The sequence below is a fragment of the Acomys minous genome (assembly GCF_964271855.1).
Source record: "Acomys minous genome assembly, chromosome: 5".
In the NCBI taxonomy this organism is placed as follows: Eukaryota; Metazoa; Chordata; class Mammalia; order Rodentia; family Muridae; genus Acomys; species Acomys minous.
In genome coordinates, this window is record NC_140494.1 from 16,497,143 (window position 1) to 16,518,337 (window position 21,195).

The following is a 21,195-nucleotide window of genomic DNA, read 5'->3' on the forward strand; positions in this document are numbered from 1 at the left end:
CAGTGTGTCCACAGAAGAAACAAGGCAGCAGGAAGAAAGGAGCTAGAGACAAAAAACAAAAAACAAAACAAAAACAACAAACAAAACACAAAACAAACAAAACAAAAAACACAAAAGGGAGCCACAGAAGGATTTCCACGATTCACTGACCAAACCATAATGTCTAGTACAAGTGTCCTCAAATCCAGAAAAACATGATGAAAAGCTCCGGGGGTGGGGGTGGGGGGGTGGGGGGGAACAGCTCCAGACAGATGTAACTGCACCATTACAGGAGTCTGCAGAAACCCAGAAACCTTGTGCAGATCAATCTGAACGCAGAGCCCTCACTGTAAACACAGCCTTACAGACAGGTCTGGTGAGTGATGTAATCTAGGCCAAGAGTTATCCCTACTATACACATCAAGTGTTAGAAACAGGAAGTAAACCTAGATGCTGCGAGTGCTGTTAGATATCAGAAAAGCTGCAGCTCAGGACTAGACCCATCAGAAGAGGGAGACACGTTAGGGAAATTGCATCTTCATCCTTGTTTTCTCCCACAGACATCTCTAGGTCCTTAGGCTACCTCGTAGACCATGCTTTCTACCACAATACTATATAGTAGCCTTAAAAGAATGAAGTTGCTTCCAAGTAAAGTGATTCTGCGTTGGAATTAATAAGCTTAACTGCCTGCAAAGGAAGACAACAGAGTCCATGCTCTCAGGGTCACACTGTTCAGGGCTGAGGATGAAGCTTGGTCCATAGTGTGCTTGCCAGGCATCAAGGAAGCCCTGATGTCGACCCTGGCAGCCCACAGACTGGCTGTGGTAGTGCATTCCTTCAAGCCCATCATCAGGGAGAGGGAAGCAGGAAGATCAGAAGACCAAGCATCCTTACCTATGTAGGAAGTTTGAGAGTAGCTTGTACTATATGAGACCCTGCCTAAGGAAAGAGTTAATTTAATTAGAAACAGATGGACACACACACACACACACACACACACACACACAAACACACGTTGTCTACTATATAGTAGACCATAAACAAATCAATCAACACATTTTTAAGGGTTAAAAAGATATAGACTAGAAAATCTGCAACACTGTGAGTCTGAAATCAGTAATAAAAAACACTCAGAAAAGGCTAAATTCTAGAAAACCAAAATTCTCAGTTTTGAAGTAACAAAAAAGTCAAAGAAGGAATCAGAAGGGGAATTAAGACTATTTTAAGCTGAAAGATAATGAAAAAACTGAATGTAAAATGCAGCTAATATAATAATAAGGGGAATTTTTATGTTTCTAAATGTTTATTTTAGAAGAGGCATTGAAAAAGAAATCTAACCTTTCACCCAAGCCTAACAACAAACAAATACATCAAACTGAAGTAAAATTAAGCAAAAAAAAAAAAAGAAATTTGTAAGAAGTCAAACAGGAAGTAAAGAAACTCAAACTGCAATGCTAGTTCTTTTAAAAGACTAAAATGTTAATAAAGTTACAGCCGGACCAATCCAACTTGGTGGGAAAGAGAGGAGAGATGTAAATCCTAACTGTACCAAACAAAAACAGACAGCATTGATTTAGATGCTGCACATCAATGTCAAAGGCGAGGACAAGATTTATTTTTTTTCGAGACAGGGTTTCTCTATGTAGCCTTTGCTATGCTAGAACTCTCTCTCTCTGTAGACCAAGCTGGCCTCAAACTCAGAGATCTGCCTGCCTCTGCCTCCCTAGTGCTGAGGTTAAAGGCGTGAGCCACCACACCTGGCTCACACAAGACTTTTGAGAGACTAAATTTACCACCAGACCCTAGGAGAAATAGAAAGTCTTCAGAGAAGTAGCTTCTGAGACTCTGTTGCTGAAACACCATACACCACTGCTACTGAAGTCAAAGAAAAAAATGCTGGCACTGAGCTGCCCTCCCTCTGGCTGGCTCACAGCACTGGTCCTGGCAGTACAGGCTGGTGAGCGAGAAAAGGCTTTTCTCCAGATAAAAGCTGTTCACTGGTGTAAGGTATGAACATCGGAGGCCCCCCCCCCCCGAGCTTTCCCCCCCTCTCCCCAGCCCCGGCCCTAACAACATACATACAGAGATTCTAACTGACAAGCTGACAGCATCCTTTGTGTTTTTATAAGAGCACCTCATCACTGTGAACAACTGACTGGGAAGAGCAAGGCTCTGACACCACGGAGGAGGAGCCTGTTTGAGGCTGGGCAGCCCTCATCGGAAATGCCTGGGTCCTAAAGTGTTTTGGATTTCACAGTTGTTTCAGATGTTTAAATACTTGCATTTACATAAGGAGATATCTCAGGGATGGGCCCAGATCTAAACAACACTTCATGTATACCTTGTAGTCATCAAAGACACAGCCTGAGACAGCAGTGCTATGGTGTCTGCCTCTGGGCTTCAGCCAGCCATGGGAGGGCAGAAGAGGGATTTTCTCCACTGAGGGTGCTAGTCGGTCCCTCATGAGTCTCAGGTTTCAGACTTTTAGATTAAGGAAGCTAAACAGACATGAGAGCCGAGATGTGTGATAAAGGCAGCAGACAGGTGTGCCACAGGGGAGGCTATAGTTACGCAAACTGAAACCCTAGTCTTTTCTATTTTGTAATGTTTAACCGTTTGCTTCATTACGTCCTTCTTTCAGAGATTTTTGTTATCAGAAAGGGGAAAAAATATTTCATTTACTACTGTTCCCCAAAACCAGCAGACATAGAAACGCATCCTACGTGGAAACCAGTATCAAAAAAGAAGGTTGGTTATGGCTGTCCAGGGAGGTGGTAACTGAGGTGTAGCATAAGCTCAGGCTTTTTCATTAGCACTGCAGGCCAGTGCCTCAAACTTGACTTAAGCACACATGGCACATTTTAGATGCTCTCTTCCTGGACTAGTCACCTTAGGAAACTAAAACTCTGTTGAACACATGAACAATTCCAGAAAGTTCTAAGGAAACATACTCTTAAAAGCTGGTGTGTGATGAGTTATGGTAAAGTGTAGTTTCGTCTTCATCACTGGATCCCTGGTGTTGACCATGTGAAGAAAAGAGAACAGCCATCCCCATTTACCCCATTTCCCTGCTCTGGTATCCCGAAATGTTCACACTCACATTTGTAATGCTAGCTGAGGTCAGAGCGAGCATAACATTGCTTTCATTTTTTTCCAGCTAGGAGTAAGACACAGGAGATGCTTTGAAAAGAGATGCCGAATAACCAGGAGACATTATATATGTATTCAGGTGATGAGAACTGTATTTACAGACATGCCTGTGGAATAACAAGAATTAAATCTGGGAGCTTGGTTACTGCCGGCATTTCTCCCAGGGCAAGAACACATTTAGTGTCCTATTAAATCAAAGGATGCCCACTGCAAACAGTGGCATGCTTTACCAGCTGGTGCTAACACTGATGCGCGTGTTCAATCACACAGAACCTGACGCGCCTCCTGAAATTTATACCGCACAACGGGAACGTCTGATGTGACACAGCTGCCCGCCCCCTTTAAGGCAGTAACTCACCAGGCAGAAATACAGCCCACTTAGCAGTTTTAAAAGTCCATGCTTAAAGCATTTTCTGGGGCCAATGATTCACCAGAACAGAATATATAAAATGGGACTTGTTAAAAAAATACCGTGGAGGAGGCTTGAGAGGGGGTCATTTTTGATTATCAACTAAAGGCCATGGGGAATCAAATGATATGAAACATGGCTTTTTTTGTGAAGTCTGGTGAAAGATATATTATCACAGGAATAACACGTAAGAGCCAGCCAGCAGTACCATTTAAGTCAAAATTCAAAGTTTGGCAAAAAAAAGAAATTATACCTTTCATACTCATATTCTTTTTTTTTAAATAAAATTTGGGAACATATTTGGGATCATTATAATCTGTCACCTAATGGGACACTGTACCTCCTTGCTGGCTCAATATCAACATGTTTATAAATCACCAGGAGGAAATCTGCACTAAAAGTCAGAGTCTTTGAACCACAAATGACATCGCAGCCTTGCAGGTACTCTTACATGAAGTCCACCTGGTGCTTGCTTTGTTGAGATAGGGTCCTGGCAATGAACCTAGAGCTCACTAATTGGCCATAATGGCTGCCTAGAAAACACCAGTGACCCACCCACCTGTGTGGTCCTCACCTGGTGGTGAGGTTACAGGTGCATGACGCTATGCTCTGCTTTTATGCTGATGTCAAGGATCTGAAATCAGGTCCTCATGGTGTGCAACAAGCACTTTATGACCTGGGCCTGCTCTCTAGTCTCAGTGGGAAATTATTCATGTGGATTACCCTTGCAGTCCTCAAAACCAAACCGAAAGGTGGGTACCATGTCACCTTCACTTTTACCTCAAGTATAGAACATAAAACACTATGTCTTAGGTCCCAGAGCAAAGAACTGGGGTGGTGAGATTTGAACCCAAGTCTAGTGATGAACATCCAAATAACCATTACATTATGTCCTCTGAAGGCCACTGGCAAGGGACAATAAGAGAAGACACCTGTAATCGGCATCTTAGATGACTAAACACAAAATCAATGTGCTCTTTGCCTATCTTTTTGCCTGTCAATGTCCACAAAGAAGAAAAAAATAGAATAGACGAAGCAGTGTTGTTGTTGTTGTTGTTGTTGTTGTTGTTTTAATCCTGTTAATTCTGGACACTATGGGTGAAAAAAGGCAGGCTCAAATAGTGACACTTATTCCCTGGAAGGGATTTATATTAATCTTCACATTTGGCAAATGAGCTAGAAAGAATGCACATACTACTAACAGTTCTTATATTAAAAAACACTAACAATCCCCAGCACACACAGTGGGACACTGAGCCAGCTCACCCTGGGCATCCCTGGCACTGCCACAGACACCCCACACACTGCTCAGACATCCAAAGCACCTTCCCCGATATACACCTGCCTCAGCAATATGATTTCGTTTCCCTCCAATGTCCACTCCTTTGCGACCAATGCAGAGGAAAGGTCCCATGGTGGTCTAGCAGATTGATACGGATCTATAAAGAGGAAGCCACCAAAAGCAGGGGACACCGAGGAAGGAGCCGTCTGCACACTGTTCCCTGCCTTAGCGAGACCCTACGACACCAGCATCATTCTTTGTGTCCCCACTACACCGGTTTCCTGCCACAGCTGTAACAAACTGCCACACACAGCAGCCTGGAGCAACCGGTCCCAGATGGCTTACACTCCCAAGCTCCATGTGACAAAGCTGAGGAATGGGCGTAAACAGATCTGCAGCCTTTCTAGAAACTTCAGGGGCACTCTGTGCCCTCGCTGCCTGCATTCCTCAGCCTACAACCCCATCCACCATGACCCTGACCCTTTGGGGTCACCATACCTTCCCCTGACACAGCTGGACTCCTCTGGGGAATCCAGGATGGCTCTCCATTCAGAGATTTCCGCTTACGCTGCCAATGGCCTTTTCTGCCCCTACTTTTCTGACCACCCAAAGATAACACATTTACAAATCCTGATGCTTTGGCTAGCGCAGTGGTTCTCCACCTTACTGATGCTGCGACCCTTTCATACAGGTCAGTCATGTTGTGGTGACTGCCCTCAACCATAAAATTATTTTGTGGCCACTTTATAACTGTAATTCTGCTACTGTTACGAATAATAAAGTAAACATCTGATATGCAGGATATCTAATATGCCATCCTCCAAAGGGATTACAACCTATAGGTTGAGAAGTGCCAGGCTACAGGTATGTGTGGAAAGCACCTCACTTGGAGGAAAAGCCAGCGTCCTGACAATGGTTTTCCCCTCTGTGGTGGTCTGAGCTAGAGCCACTCCCATAGTCTCGCATATTTGAATATGTGGCCTCCAACCAGTGGCACTGTTACAGGAAGTTATGAGACCTTTAAGAGGTAGAGTCTGGCTGGAGGGAGTACTACACTGTGCAACAGGTTTAAAGGTTTCTAGCCTTGCCCTACTTCCTGTTCTCCATCTGCTTCCTGTGCGTAGATTTCATAACTGTGAACCGCCAACCTCCTGTCCCTGCCTCTGTGCCATGCTGTCCCTGTCACGATGAACCTGTGCCCCTGGAAGTGTAAACTAAGTAATCCCTTCTCTCTTAAGTCGCCATGGTCATGGTTATTTTATCTCAGCAGTTAAAAAGTAACTAGCATCTTCCAAGCTCTTCTCTTCCATATTTCCTCACTTATGGCTTTTGTTATGTTTACACAGTTTTCCCTGGTATTTCCCCCATAGGAGTCATAAGGACCTCTGCCCCAGCTGCTCCCCCTGCCTAGAAAGTTCCTTCCTTCCTTAGGTTCTAATCAAATACACCATGGCTGGAGCTTTCTCAGCTTACCTCTCCCATTACCCAGCACTTTGCTTAGGCTTGATTTTATTTATTTATTTATTTATTTATTTATTTATTTATTTATTATGTATACAGTGCTCTGCCTGCATGTACACCTGCAGACCAGAAGAGGGCATCAGATCACATCATAGATGGTTGTGAGGCACCATGTGGTTGCTGGGAACTCACGACCTCTGGAAGAACTGCCAGTGCTCTTAAGTGCTGAGCCATCTCTCCAGCCCTCAGGCTTGATTGTCAACACTATGTGATATGTCATCTTTACTCACTTACCCCGCTTTCTCTATCTCTGTCTATTGACTATATGTTTCCCTACATTCCTCCCCTCCTCCCTTTTTCTGTACCCCTCTTTAAAACAATAGCTCCATGTAAGGTGCTCTGTCTCCTCTTATTATCCCCAGGAAATATGCAAAACCAGGGATTAATAAATACTTGTTGAGTAAGTGAGTTCTACTTCTTGGGAAGGCGAGACTCTTGGAATTAAAAAAAAAAAAAGGCCTATAGAAGGAAATTAATAAACACTTGAATGAATGAATGAATGAATGAATGAGTAGGTGACCCAATTCTCAATTTATATCTAACACTCTAGCGACATCTACTAGCTACTTTTGCATCCCGCTGAGAAGTTACTTGACAGAAACAACATAAGGGAGAAAAGACTTATTTTGGCTCCTGGTTTCAAAAGGATTTCAATTCACTGAAATGGCAATGGCCAATGGCGGTCACAGGGTACTAGACTAAGACTCAGAGAGAGCTGGCTAGGAAGAGCGGTTGAAATCTTCCAAGACACCCCTCCCCTCAGTGGCCTACTTCTGCCAGCCAGGCTCTACCTCCGGGAGGCTCCACAGCCTGGAATGGTACCACAAAGTGGGTACCAAGTATCCGGAGCATGAGCATGCAGGAAGTTGCTCTTTAAATCCATTACAAGGCATAGAGGCTGCCACAGAAGCCAGTATATGTTCCATACTGTTTAGAAACCAGAAGCCCAGTATACGTACCATAAGCACGGAAAAGAAAAGTGACAGAATTCCAAGCAAGCCCCACGACTTTCATTTTGCTGTGTTCCTTCACGAACTCGGATCTGACAAGTCAGAACTCATCTGGATTCCTTCGCTGGGCTGAAATTCTCTCACCAATGAGGGTTCAAATTACAAACTCCAGCTTTATTTGAAATAATTTTCACAAACATCTCAGGAGCTTATTCCAATATGTAAGAAATAAATACAATAAAGGGAACCACCATACACACTTTGAAACATACCCAGAGGCCAGCCCTCGGCCAGTGGATCCCTCAGAGACAGCAGATAAGCTGACTGAGAGAAGGGCTTGTTTAGTCACTAGGCACCATCTGCATAAAGGCAAGCCATTCCTGCTGTGGTGCTTGCTCCCTGGCAGGCAAGGACCACACAGCCAGTGCAAGTAAGTGGCTTGGGACAAAACAACAAAACAGCAATTCATTTTGCAAAGCCCATCTCGGGGCACACTGCATGGAATTCCAGCCTCATTCATAGACCAACAAAGCCTGCCGTGCAAGTGGCCTCACTTCTCAACCTTCCTCCTCAGCATCTTGATGGGGTGCTGTCTTTTGGTTCCAACTCAGGCACGCATGTCTGGGATGCTTCTTCTTCCTGCCCTAGGCGTGAGTAGGAGCCCATCACAGGGGTCGGGAATGTGGGCCTGGAGGGACGACTGACAGGTTCAAGTACAGCCACTGTGACTCAGTAGCTGTGTCCTTATGGACGTGCCACCCCTCCCTAAGGTTCAGTTTCTCTGTCTCTAAGAGGTTTTTTTTCACCATTATCATGACTGCAAGAGACACTGTACGGGAAAGTACTTATCAGAGTGCCCTGGCACCCAAGGCCTTCCTACTTGTTGTTATATTACCAGATAGTATGTGCCCCTTGGCTTTTAAAATAACCACTGCTCAAAGACAAGTAATCCAGAGTCTTCATCTTAACTCTAGATTTGTAACTAAGGCTTCCAAGGGCCGTCGCATAATTCAAACTCAAAGTATCCACTTCAAAGTAGAAAAACACTATGAGGCAGATGTGGACACCAACATTTGCTAGGTGTGGCTAGCCAAAGTAAAGTCACGGAAAGACTCTTTCCAATTCTATTCCTAAGTAAAAAATATACACAAGCTGCTAGTGGACAGCGTAAACTCTCAGAGAAATATGATGGCATACAATATTTAATAAAATAAAAAAGGAATAAAGTTTGAAAATGCATAGATAGGCCCATTCTGGCTTCAATGGGGCCCTTTTCTACTAAAGTACCCAGTAGAAGAATTGCTTAGCCTAATACTTTATATTACCATATTGCTTGAAGAATTGAAAAAGAAAGTAAGTGGCGACCAAATGCATATTTACTTTTTGCAGTCTTACTAATCACACTAGCTGAAGACACGCGTCAGAGGCGCTGAGCAAGCTTCCTCCTGTTACACAGGATCTGTCTCACACATGGAGTTTTGGTTCAATAGTGTGGGAGGAGGTAGGTTATTTATGTTCTGTAAAAAAAAAAAGTCCCCAAGTATTGCTAATGCTAAAATCCATGGTTAACAACTACTGCCCCAAGTCTTTCCTTAGTCAAAGTTGTTTCATCTTAGAAAATGTTCACTAAAGAGCATCAGTTACGATCCCAGTCAGGGTCTATTAAGCCTAGGCTGGCCTTGAACCTGTGACTCTCCCATTTCAGCATCTCAAGTGCTAGATTCACAAGTTTGTATAACAACAACCAAAAAAAAAAAAGAAAGAAAGAAAAGAAATTTGGCTCCTATGTTCCTTCCACAGCAAAACTCGACTCTTTAAAATCAGTGGAGAAAAGGGACTAGGTTATTCCTGACCCATGAAAAAAATCATAAAACAAAATCAGTTCTCCTAACTGTGACAAAGAGGCTGAAGGAAATGGGAAAGTGGGGATGAGTGGCACACACTCCATGAAATCAAGTGACTGCTTGCATTTAAAGCTATTTTAAAAAGGGGTTCATGTGTGTGTATGTGAGGGTGTGCCACATGTATGTAAGTTACTGTGGAAGAGCTAGATTCCCAGTAGCCGGAGTTACAGGTAGTGAACCACCTGGCAATGGTGCTGGTTACCAAAGTTGAGTCTACTGGAAAGACAGTGATGCTCTGAACTGCTGGACTGTCTCTCCAGGCCCCTGTTCATCTTTTATATAGCACTTTCTTTTAGGATGGTTTCCTGTGTGACAGCCAGGAACCACCCATGGTGGTGAAACACCTGATGCATGGCTGATAGCCTCTGTGCTGGAAGCAGAACCCGAGACAGAAGTCGAACGGTATGCAGCCTTCCTAACACCTTAGACCACCTAAGGAAGGCGGTCACTTCCTTAACTCACTTCTTAGGTTTTGAGTCCATACCTTCTGCTAGGCATGGGGTGAACATGAAGTGGGGAACAGATATGAAAATGCTCTTGTGCTCACAGCATCTTACGCTCTCATTTGTAGCAGTTGGCCTTGGAAACCCACCAATCCTGTGTGTAGATTGGTTTTCTCTAACAAGTGTGAGTCAAATAGAGTGCTTTGGTTTTTTTTGTTTTTTTTGTTTTTCAATGTGCTATTTTGGGGTAGAGAAGCCAAAAATCGAGCGTATCAGTTCAGGAAAGCCAGGTGGTTCAAAGGACAGAAGAAATGAGAGGTCAGCGAACTCGGTGGCTTTACTGGATCTGTTTAAGGAAGGGTCTCTCACCATGTGCACCAGGGTGGCTCATGACTGCCCTACCTCCATTTTCCCCAAGCGCTGAGACGCTAAGTGCAGGCCACTCATGAGATCATTGCAGAAGGGCAGTATCAACTCAGCAGGGAAACTGGGTTCAGAGGTCATGAGAGAGAGAGGGGCCAGACACCTACCCGGGGCCACACACTCAACTGAAATTTAGCCACCAGCAACAGGACCAAAGAGTTACCAGTAAGTACACATTTAACAATTCTCACTGGAGACGATGACGACAGGGCAGAACCATTAGAAAAGGCATTTTCAGGTAGCTATAATAAATATGGTTTATCTAGTTGGTGAAAATGTTAGGGAACAATAAAACAAAAAAAAACCAAAACAAAACAAAACAACTAAGATATAAAGATATAAGAGTGTTGCGTTCATGAAAGCTATTACTAGGTCAGTGAGAAGCCAGCTTACTCAGCTAGTACACAAGGCATTCTAAAGGAAGCTCATCCTACCAACCCCCAGGCCTTCCCACTACACCGCCCTGTCCTACGCCATCCCGCCCCCCATCAGCAATTTCTGAGATGCTGCCCCCTACAGCTGTATCACAAAATCAATCCATAGTCCCTGGGTTTCAGAGAGTTAGCATGGGCCTAACTTGATCAGAATTGGATGCCTGAGTGAGTGAAGAGTGAGTGCCAAGGAGAGGAGAGAGGTTGGCCACAGCTGCAATGCTGGGATAATTATTAATTAAACGCAGCACGGAGACCCTTGGCAAGGCAACCTTACCTAGCTCCGGAGGCAGAACGGTCAGGCGGTTCCCCTGAATGTGCATCTCCTTCAGCTGGGTCAGCTCCCCGATTTCCTTAGGCAGGGAGATCAGGTCATTATCCCTGAGGCTGAGCTAAAGAGATGAAAACAGGGAGCTGTCAAAACACTTTCTCATAAAGAGGTGCTCAACAGAAACTCACACCCTCGCCCAATGCCCTCTCTTCCTTTCAAGGCTCAATCTATCCAATTCATTTAAAAGCATCTGTGCCTAAACAAGAAACAGAAGCAGCAGCACCGGTTCATTCCAGCAAAACAAACCTTACTCCTGCTCAAATTGACTTGATTCCACTCCTACAAGGGCTGCAGAAGGGAATTGATTTTCTAGGAATTTAGATAAATTACTTACTATCTGCAACTTTGTGAGCTTCCCAATATCTGGAGGCAGGATTTCAAAATCGTTGTCGCTTAGATAGAGTGCGCGCAGGGTGGCTGCAAATTAAACAGCAATATATAAACAGGGTGGCATGGAATCCAACCATTTGAGGTCTGATCAATACAAAGGAGTCAGCTTTGATTAATAACCCTGGCTTGGTGAAAAGCCCGTGACACACCTAGAGCTCACAATAATAACAAGCAGGTCAAAACCAGATTTACTGGTTGATTGTGGCGCTGGTATGTCCAGGAAGACATCTGTATCCAAGAGGACTGACAACTCGGAGCACCACATGAAAGAGCCTGGCACAGTTTCACTATTCCCAGAAAAGAGAACTATTTCCTCTCTATTACTTTGGATCGCATTTATTATAGCATCTGCATTTCAAAAGAAAGAAGGACCACTGTGCCTCCCACATCAGAAGTCAGAGCCAAAGGGCTCTTTCATCAATAGGAATCTACAACTGACTAGAACTTTCTTAAACAAATAGATCAATGTTAAGAACAGAGACATAGATGAAGGGCTTTCCAGAGATGAGCACCGTCATCATGCCATAGGTCCCATAATCAGACTAGCTCCTGCTACTTTTATTTTATTGCTTTAATGATGAAACTATATGAAGACAAAGGGACTAAAACGATGAAAGGCTAATGCAAGCAGAATACCAAAAGTCATTTCATATACAGATTATAAACATCCTTAAATAGCTATAAACACGACAACAACAACAAAGCAAGTTTAATTAAATGTACTTGAAAAATTGGCTTGATGATTCTCTATTTACTTTCTAGCATGGGTAAAATTGGCAGTATTGTATGTTAAAATATATAATAAAAAACAATTTCCTCTGTGGCCCAAGAAAATAATGTAGAGTTGGTTTCAGGTACTTTGGAATGTCTGGCAGAAGGAGTGAAAAAGAGGTGAAAAGTAAAAGTGTATAGGCTGGGTCAGAAGTGGCAGGTTTTCTAATGTGAGCATCATGGAAAGAGGGTAAGACAAAGGATCTCAGACCAGAATGGTCTCCATGGTGAGGCCAAGGCCAGACAAGGCCAGAGAGTGAGACCCTGACTCAAACATAAATGAGGAACATAAACAGCCAGATAGACAGAGCATCAGCAACAATCTCCACATGACACAGAAGTCACTGTTCACAGATTCAGAAATCTAACTCAAAGGACACAACTCTTACCTAAGCATTTCCTGAGTTGCTAGAAAATCAGTCACCCTGATTTTTATGTGTATCTATAGCACAAAATTTATGAAAAGATAAACACGTGACCACCTGCAATGATCAATTCCATCATGGCTATATACTAGACTAAATCAATCTATGGCAAAGAGAGTTCTTCAAAGACTTAAATAAGGATCTGAGCTGGATTTTTAGACAAATGTTAGAAGCTTAAGAATGGGTACTTTTTAAAAAAAAACAAATAATTGTCTAGAGTATCTTTGAGCAGTGTATTTCAGGGGATTAATAGCAACTGGGGAAAACCTTTTCTTCCCTTTCGTCCACACCCTTTAAGCAGGAAATAAGACTCTTAGCTAAATGTGAGAGTCACGGAGGTACAACCTCTTCCTTGGAAAGTGAATGTGACATCACTAGGCCCAGTCTGCCCAGTGGTGCCAGCCAACTATACATCACATATAGCTATGGCTGAGTGGTGAAAAAATATTCAAAAGGACTCTGTAATGGAAAAAATACATATGCCTAATAATTTCTCTTAAGAGGCTCAGCACTGGCAAACACATTTTCACTCCACAACCAAAGTACCATGTTCAAGAGAGTTACAGAATTGAAAGTTTCTCACTGAGGTAGAAGAAGTTTCCAGGGAGAGAATGTTCGTTCAGGTTGTTATAAGTCAAGTCCAGGACCTCCAGGGCTGGGAGAGAGCCGAATCCTCGAGGCAACGTGTTCAGCCTGTTCATGCTGCAGCGTGGGGACAGAAAGAACATATATAAAGCACATATTCACACAGAACACTGGAAACTGACAGTGCACACCCAGCTCAACAGCATGAAAGTCCAAAAGCACGCCATGGTTCTGCATTCGCTGAATGTTATTTGATTTTCCATTTTATTCATATAATTTAATTGGCAAGGAGAAATTGTCACACTAATGTTACATACAACATGCAGCTGGGAAATATGGACACAGATGCAGGAGTCACCGAGTTAAGGTATTCAACATGTACCTGATTTCATGAGCATTCTGTGTGTGTGTGTGTGTGTGTGTGTGTGTGTGTGTGTGTGTGTGTGTGTGTTCACATATGTTGAGAGCATATACCAGGAATGCAAACACACACACATATCTACTTTCTGAGTGATTTCAAATATAGTGAATATTGTGAACTCTTGTCACTGTGGTATATAATAATCGCTTGAATTTATCCCTCAATACCCAGAATTTCCGGTCTTTAACATTTTCTTACTCCCCCCACCCCCACCACCTGCCTCTAGTCAACATCACTTTGCTTAGATGACTTTCATATTTTACCCCACGTTGAGCTCGTGTAGTACTAACCTCAGCTTAATAGTTTTACTCTGACAACCTGTGCTTGTGAAATGTATGGAAATGCTTAGTTATCACTTCCTCCAATAGGAAAATTCCAATACCCCTCTACAGATAAACGCACAAAATACCTGTCTGTCTGAAGAGAAACTTCCTTGAGTGTATGTAAACACTGCATTCACAGTATTTGCTTTTTCTTATTTCATGTATTCATTTTAACAGGAGGGGGAATTAACTTAACGTCCTATATTTCACCGCTATGTACTGATGAGCAGAACTATCTCTAGCTAGAATGCTGGCTGCCAGGGCCTGGGGCTGGGGGTGTTGGGGAGGGAGGCAGGCGAGTGGGGGAAGGGAGGAGTTGTTTCAGGTTTGCAAGGCAATAAGCTTTGGGAGACTGATTGTGTAGCAGTGAGGACATAACACTCCTGGATGACACACTACAAAAGGTTAAGATGGTAAATTTTATCACACATATATGTACGTGTGTGTGTGTGTGTGTGTGTGTGTGTGTGTGTGTGTGTGTGATGGCTAACGTTAGTTGTCAACTCGAAACACCTGAGAAAAGGGAATCTTGACTGAAGAACTGCTTCTATCAGGCTGACCTATGCTCATGTCTGTGGGGCACTTTCCGCTTTGCTCTTTTAGGATAGGAAAGACCCACCCAGGGCCTCTGTGGGTGGGACCATCCCTCACCATCCCTCACACAGAGGGGCCTGAGCTATGTAAGAAAGGTAGCCTAGCTGAGAGAGTCAGAGGAAGCAAGTAAGCAGGTTTTCCTGTGGCTTCTGCTCCACTTCCTGCTTTGATTTACCTTGATAATAGGCTAGACTTTCATGTCCGATAAACCCTTTTATCCCCAAGGTTGATTTTGCCTAACATTTTATTATAACAACAGATGAGCAAATTACATACATACATACGTACATACATACGTAAGTATATAGAGTATTTTTTAGACTATAAGACACACTTTTCCCCCCAAAAGGGAGGGAATTAGGATGCGCCTTATGGTCTGATAGCTGTTTTTACTGTTTTTCTTCTTTTACTCTAAAATCTGGGTGTGTCTTATAGTCTGAAAAATATGGTATATGTATATATAAAATCTCAGAGAAAATTTTGGTATTATCTTTTATCCTTCAAGATCTTTATTTTTCTTAATGCAGCTCCTGTTGAGAATACTTAAAAATCGGTTTTAAAACACTTCAGTGTGAGCCGATAGACACTGAAAGGGAAGAGGGACTGTGACAGTAAAAATCAAATTATTATAATCAACCACTGATCATTCAAATAACAGATCCAATGCTGCCTGCCTCTACTAACCAGACCTCCTGGGAAATGACTGAGGAGAAGGGAAAATGAGAGAAAAGTAGATTTGAAAGTCTCAGGTAGAAGGAGTCCCAGGCTAACTTTACACAAGGCAAAACAACCTCCCAGACTACTCACCTCACAACAGAGGATGTGTGAGCATTCCTATGGAGCCACGGTCTGTGAACCACACTGGTCCTTAACCATTATGTGCTACACGATGAATTCTAGCAACAAAGTAGGCTGAGACAGTCTATGTCCCCTGTGCTATGGTCTCCAAAGTGCACAGACCTCTGCAACCTGCCTTCCCCTTGCCTTAATGCGCATGGGTAAATCCTTAGGATGATTCAAGAACAGAAATTCCTTTACTGAAACTCATCCTAATTCCTTTCCCAATAAACTAAGTTTTGTGGAAGCGGCAACTTCTAGGGAACTAAACACTGAAAGTTATATATAATCAATAAACTTAGGGCTAAAAATTCAAACATTTCCAAAATGGCAAAATATAGCTAAAGGTGCATGTCCATCAAGTTTACCCTTCTGTCCTAAGACAGCCCAGAGTCAGCTGAACAAAGCCTGAGCTCACGTTCTTCCCCTACCCGGCTCCATCTCTAATTCCATGTTAGCTGCCCACCACAGAAATCTAGATAGTATTCCTTCCCGTCCGTAACTGTCTTGGCAGCTTTCCTTCTACATAGTTTTCAAATTAAATCCCTCCCCTTCCTCCACTGTCACTGATCCAGATCATCTCGGACAGACCCAAAGGTGGCTTTCCCACTGGCTCTTGACTTTTACCCCAACTCCCACTAGCCCTCTTCACACTATGCTTTTATACAAAACTGCTCTCATCTCACGCCCACTACTGTACAGGGCAAAGTCCTTAACCTTCAGCCAGATAAACTCTGCAATCAGAGCTCCGTTATGTAAATCAGGGTAGCACTCCTGACTCCTTGCCATCACTGATGACGATCTGCTTGCCACTGGTGTCCCCACTGGACGGTGAGCTCGATGACAGCTGGATGGCCATTACCTGAAATGGCTCCCGGTCCCAAGATGGAATTCCACAGGCACCCATCAGGTGAGCACTGGGTATCTCCAAGCGTCTGGCCAGCCCTTGCATCTCATTTGACCACCACCTGCCTCACCTTTGGCATTCAGACACACCAGTGTACTGTCAGTAAAACACCCCAGAACCCGCCGGGCTCCGAGCTTTGAGATGTGTCACTCTCTCAAGCTGAGAGGCCTGCTTAGTTCATTCACACGCATTGTTCGTGTTTCAGGGTTCACCCTGTGTAAAGCCTCATCAGAAGGGAGCTCGTCTACAGGAAACTGCTTCTCTTGTCTCTGGTTCCACTGCAGTTCCAGAAGCCCCAACACAACTGTGACCCTGCTGCGCTCACTCGCTGTGTGTCCTGCCCGTCTGAAGGTTCACATCATGATAGTCAGTTCTGATCCCCACCAGCAATACTGACATAGAGTAAGCACTTATGTAGTCAAGAAAGAAATGGACAGATTAATGAACCATGATGATAATAATCACTTATGCTGTGTCCGATTAACATGCATCAGGTCACGTTCCTAATTTCATGTTACCCAAATATGTATTGTGCATTAATACCCTTATAATACACTAACATATGTAATATACTAACATGTATACAAATATTTTATATCTAAATTATCATTGAACATCTTAATAGTAACACTATATACTCATCTTTAGCATTTTGTACACCAATTTACCATATGACTTAATGTGTGTGTGTGTCTGTGTGTAATATACATGTGTTTACCTGTGTGTGCTCCTGTGCAGGCCAGAGAAGGACAAACAGTGTGTGTCTTCCTTAACTTCTCTACATCTTATTTATTTATTTATTTATTTATTTTTAGACAAATTCTCTCACTGATCCTAAGGTTTGCTGTTTGGGCTAGGCGGTCTGGCCAGCAAGATACCTGGATTTGCCTGACTCTATCTTCACACACCCAGTGCCTAGATTACAGGCACAGAAACCCATTCCTGGCTTTTACTGGGTGCTGGAGATTTGTACTCAGTCTCACCTGGTTTCAAAGCAGGCACTCTGACGCACTGAGCTATCGCCCCAGTGCCAGGACTTAATAATCTTCAAGCTCAAGAACTACAGGCATAGGCCTTTCCTTTCTGTTCTATTGGTGGGGATCCAGTATGAACTTTGTCAGCCGAGGCGGGGTTGTTCTCTCTCTCTCTCTCTCACTCCCCTTCCTCTAACAGGTCAGCAAACAGATGCTCGTAAGTCTTGTAAAGCTGGTCTCTTATCCAACTTGCGCTCCAAAACACAAGTTTCTGACCAAACCCTTCATGGAAAGAAAAGACTAGCAACCATCTCATAAACTCCCTGAGCCTGAAAATACCCAGCATACTTCTCTTGCCATGTAGGTCACTAATGTAACTACAACATCCAATGGCTTTAATCTAATGAATAGATTGATTTGCAGAGGCAGAAACACAAGCAGACAGTTTCAGCTAACAGCCAGGGCAGTGAAGATGGAATTCAAAAGCCAAAGTCCCACTTGTCATCCATGGGACGTGATGGACCCAAATCAGCCACCGAGGTCAGGGATTATCAGAGGTCATCAGGAGCAAGCTCTCGAGAAGAGAGACGACATTGGCTGTCTCTCTCTAAAAGGAAAGCGTTGAGCTACCCCCCCCCACCCTTACCAATGTGGGCAGGGTCAAGTGCTGGCACACAACTCTGAAAACTGCCAAGCAATGTATGGATACAAGGTACTATTATGGTTCCCTGATGCCGGGTTCTGCAACCTCAGCTGAATAAACTCTCCTCCCTTCACCTTGCTGTAAAATTATCTGAACAATTAATGCTACGCAAACCAGTCCTTCTGTGGCCAACATAACAGAAATAAAATTTATTGGAAACAAAATATCCTTATTTTGAAAAATAAGTTGAAAAAAATCCTTATTATGCCAACAATTAGCTTCTTAATTAGCTCTCAATTACATACGCACTAGTGGAGGACACTGAAAGGAAATATTAAAACAATAAGCCTTTTCTTAAACCTGAAACATAAAAAGGAATTAGAAACCCACTTCTCCTCTGCAATAATCACGTAAATGCTTTCCCTCGCTTGCCCACACCCTCCCTGCACTGCCTCTTAGCCCGCTGCCTGTTATTTCCTCAACCTTGTCCAATACTCACCCCAGGTTCAGGTGTTTGAGTTTCTGAAGGCTGCTGATCTGTGTGGGCAGCTCCTCGATCTGGTTATTGAAGAAGTTGAGCACCTCCAAGTTCTTCAGTTCTGCTACGTTTGGGGGCACAGCTATAGGAATGAAGATGCTGCGTGTGAATTCCAGGTGTGAAGGATGCTACTAGCCACGTGTTCCCCAGCCAGTGGAAGTGAGGCCAGACCCCAGTGCTGGCCACATGCGGGCCTGACTTAACATTCTGTAAATGCAAATGACTAGATGGAAGTCAAAGTGTTTCCCTTTTGTGTGGGTAGATCAAGTTACCTGGCATGGCTTGTATTTGACCTTCAGAGAGGATGGTAACAGGGAAGATGGGAAGAAATGGACCCCACACCATCAGCGGCCTCTCGGGGTGTACCCAGCACACACTTCCTTGCCACAAGTGTAACACCTGCACTTACTTTCTTCTTCTGATTGCCTTGAACCCTCCAGCAGAAGACAGCTAACCCCAATGAATGAGGCTACATTCAAGCTCCTGAAGAAACCTCAGAAACCCCATATCTGAGGAGCGGCCCCGTTAACACTGAAGCTCAAGTTAGAATAGTACACAAGTCAGTGTTCCTCCTTTCTGATTTTGTCCTTTGGAGTAATGTGCTTTGATCAACACACAGGCGTGCACACACACACACATGCACACATGGACACATATGCACACATGCACACACACACACACACACACACACACACACACACACACACACACACACCAATTGATCTATACATTCTTATGTAGAAATTCAATGAGCCAATAGTAGCATGCTGTGAACAGTAGTATGCAGATCACAGATCACCTGCAAGGAATCTCTTTACCTATAGTCTACATATGTGAATACTAATTAAAGGCCTCAACCCTCAGTATCTGCTACTTTGGGGACACAGATATTGAGTATGAACTCAGGATACACAAAATACTAGCAGCAACTTTTCCTCCTTTCAAATGGGAGTAACATGGCACTCCGAGGTAACCATCTAATTCACACATAAGCTGGTTTTACTTATTATTAAATCACATCTAGGAGTCAATCAACCAAAGATAAAAATACCTAGAGAAAATGCTCCATCTATACTGACCTTATTCAGCTGGCTTTTCCTGTCATTGAGTCCTAATCAATGCAGTTTCATGAGCATTTGCAGCCTATTAGGTACTGTACACAATCTAGGAATGGTCTCACGTACAGAATGGGCATACACTGTGCTCTCCTACATAAGGGACTTAAGAGTCTCTGGATTTTGTTAACCAGGTCCCAATGACAGTGAGAAACAAATGTTCTACTCTAAATTGGTAGAGTGCATGAGGGGGAGAGAGAGAGAGAGAGAGAGAGAGAGAGAGAGAGAGAGAGAGAGAGAGAGAGAGAGAGAGAGAGAGAGAGAGAGAGAGAGAGACAGAGAGAGAGAGAGACAGAGAGAGACAGAGACAGAGAGACAGAGACAGAGAGACAAAGAGAGAAAAAGAGAGACAGAGACAGAGCCTTTTCAACATATTATCATTTATCTGTCCTCAATTCTCTATGAGCAAATATGTAGCTTGCCCATTGTTCATAAAAAATATAAGAAGACCCAAACTATGAAGGTGGCCTTCACTCCAGCACAAGCAAGTGGGCCACATCTCATATGAGCACATGCACTTCCCAGGCCACCAGCTCGCTCCCCTTCTGCCCCTGAAAGGCTGGGAAAGTCACTTTGCTGGCCAGCCTTCCTGACTCTGGGCTAAGTCTAAGCTCAGAACCAGTTTTGTGCCTGGGACCCTCACACAGCTGTATGAAAATCCCAGACGTCTGAGACATGGATCCAAAAAGCCACTCCAAGAACAGCACGTGGTAGCTCCCATGTGACACAAAGTAAAGAAGAGGGGACACTGCTCATGTTCACTTTGACTCACCACTCTCAACACTGAGAAATACCCTAGGTATCGACGCCCTAGTTTCTGTAAGAAGGCCCATGTGGGGAAAATGAAAATGAAATGCTTTCACTGGAGGGAGGTACATGAAAGACAAAGACTGCTGTATACTAGATCTATGAGCAGGTAGTAGAGGTCCCATGACTGAGACTTGCATTAGTTCCCAAAATGGGTGAAGATGATAAAGGGACCAATATTTCATGAACTATCTAGGCAGCTGGGAAGAATCCCAGAATGACTCCTGGATACTAATACAAATGATTAAGAGCCTAACATGCACAGAGTGACTACAAAAAAGCATATTTTAGGTATATATACTTTCGTGTAAATAAACGGTGTTCACTTTATATAAGCAATTACTGGAAAAGTCATTGAACCTGATCCTCAGGGTTACATGTTATCTCCACAGACCAAAATGAAGGGCAACGGTCCAACACCTAACTCTTTCCCCTGGTCCAGCCTCGAGCTACCACCAAGCCTCCTCTCACTACAGTGATCTGATTAGCTTGAGGAGCAATAAAGAAAGTTACTGAAACCAGGAGAAAATGATGATCTCAATTTAGCCACAAACCAAGAATAATGTGGCCAGAATTACTGCCGCCTCCCCAAACTTACTCTGCCAATGCAATTAAAGGCTGGTCTAAAGGTATCGCCTCTTTGACAGGATGAGAGATTATTTCACTCTCCTTGCTAAAGCGGTCCAATTTAAAACCACCAATTATGTTAAATGTGATTTAGGAGTTTGTTTTGTGGACACAAACAATAACCCCACATTCAATTTCCCAAGCCTCTCTCAGCCTTTTGGTGTGCATTTGAATGTGTTGTGCTCAGACTCCGTTCACGCTGGAAGGGAAAAGGAAAAAATGCATAGCTAATATTCCCCTGTAAACGGCAGAATTTTTTTCATCAGCCATGGTAAAAATAGAAAGAATATAACATTCAGACTTGTATGGACAGAAGACCATTCATCCAACCAAAATTCAGAGAGTGCTAACCATATGCAGGGTTGCTGTACTCTTGGCATCTAGCATAGCGATGCTTTGTGGATAAAGAGAGCCA

At 43.5% G+C, this 21,195-nt stretch overlaps 1 protein-coding gene across 1 annotated transcript in view; it reads right to left on the bottom strand.

The window, feature by feature from the left end:
- Positions 1-21,195, bottom strand: part of RSU1 (Ras suppressor protein 1) — a 181,935-nt gene that overhangs the window by 120,128 nt on the left and 40,612 nt on the right. Inside the window, exons 4-7 of the mRNA XM_084781251.1 lie at positions 18,193-18,313; positions 12,993-13,111; positions 11,158-11,240; positions 10,770-10,884 (exon numbers count right to left, since the gene is read on the bottom strand). Coding sequence (XP_084637377.1) covers positions 10,770-10,884; positions 11,158-11,240; positions 12,993-13,111; positions 18,193-18,313 — 438 coding nt within the window. The remainder of the gene's footprint in view (positions 1-10,769; positions 10,885-11,157; positions 11,241-12,992; positions 13,112-18,192; positions 18,314-21,195) is intronic.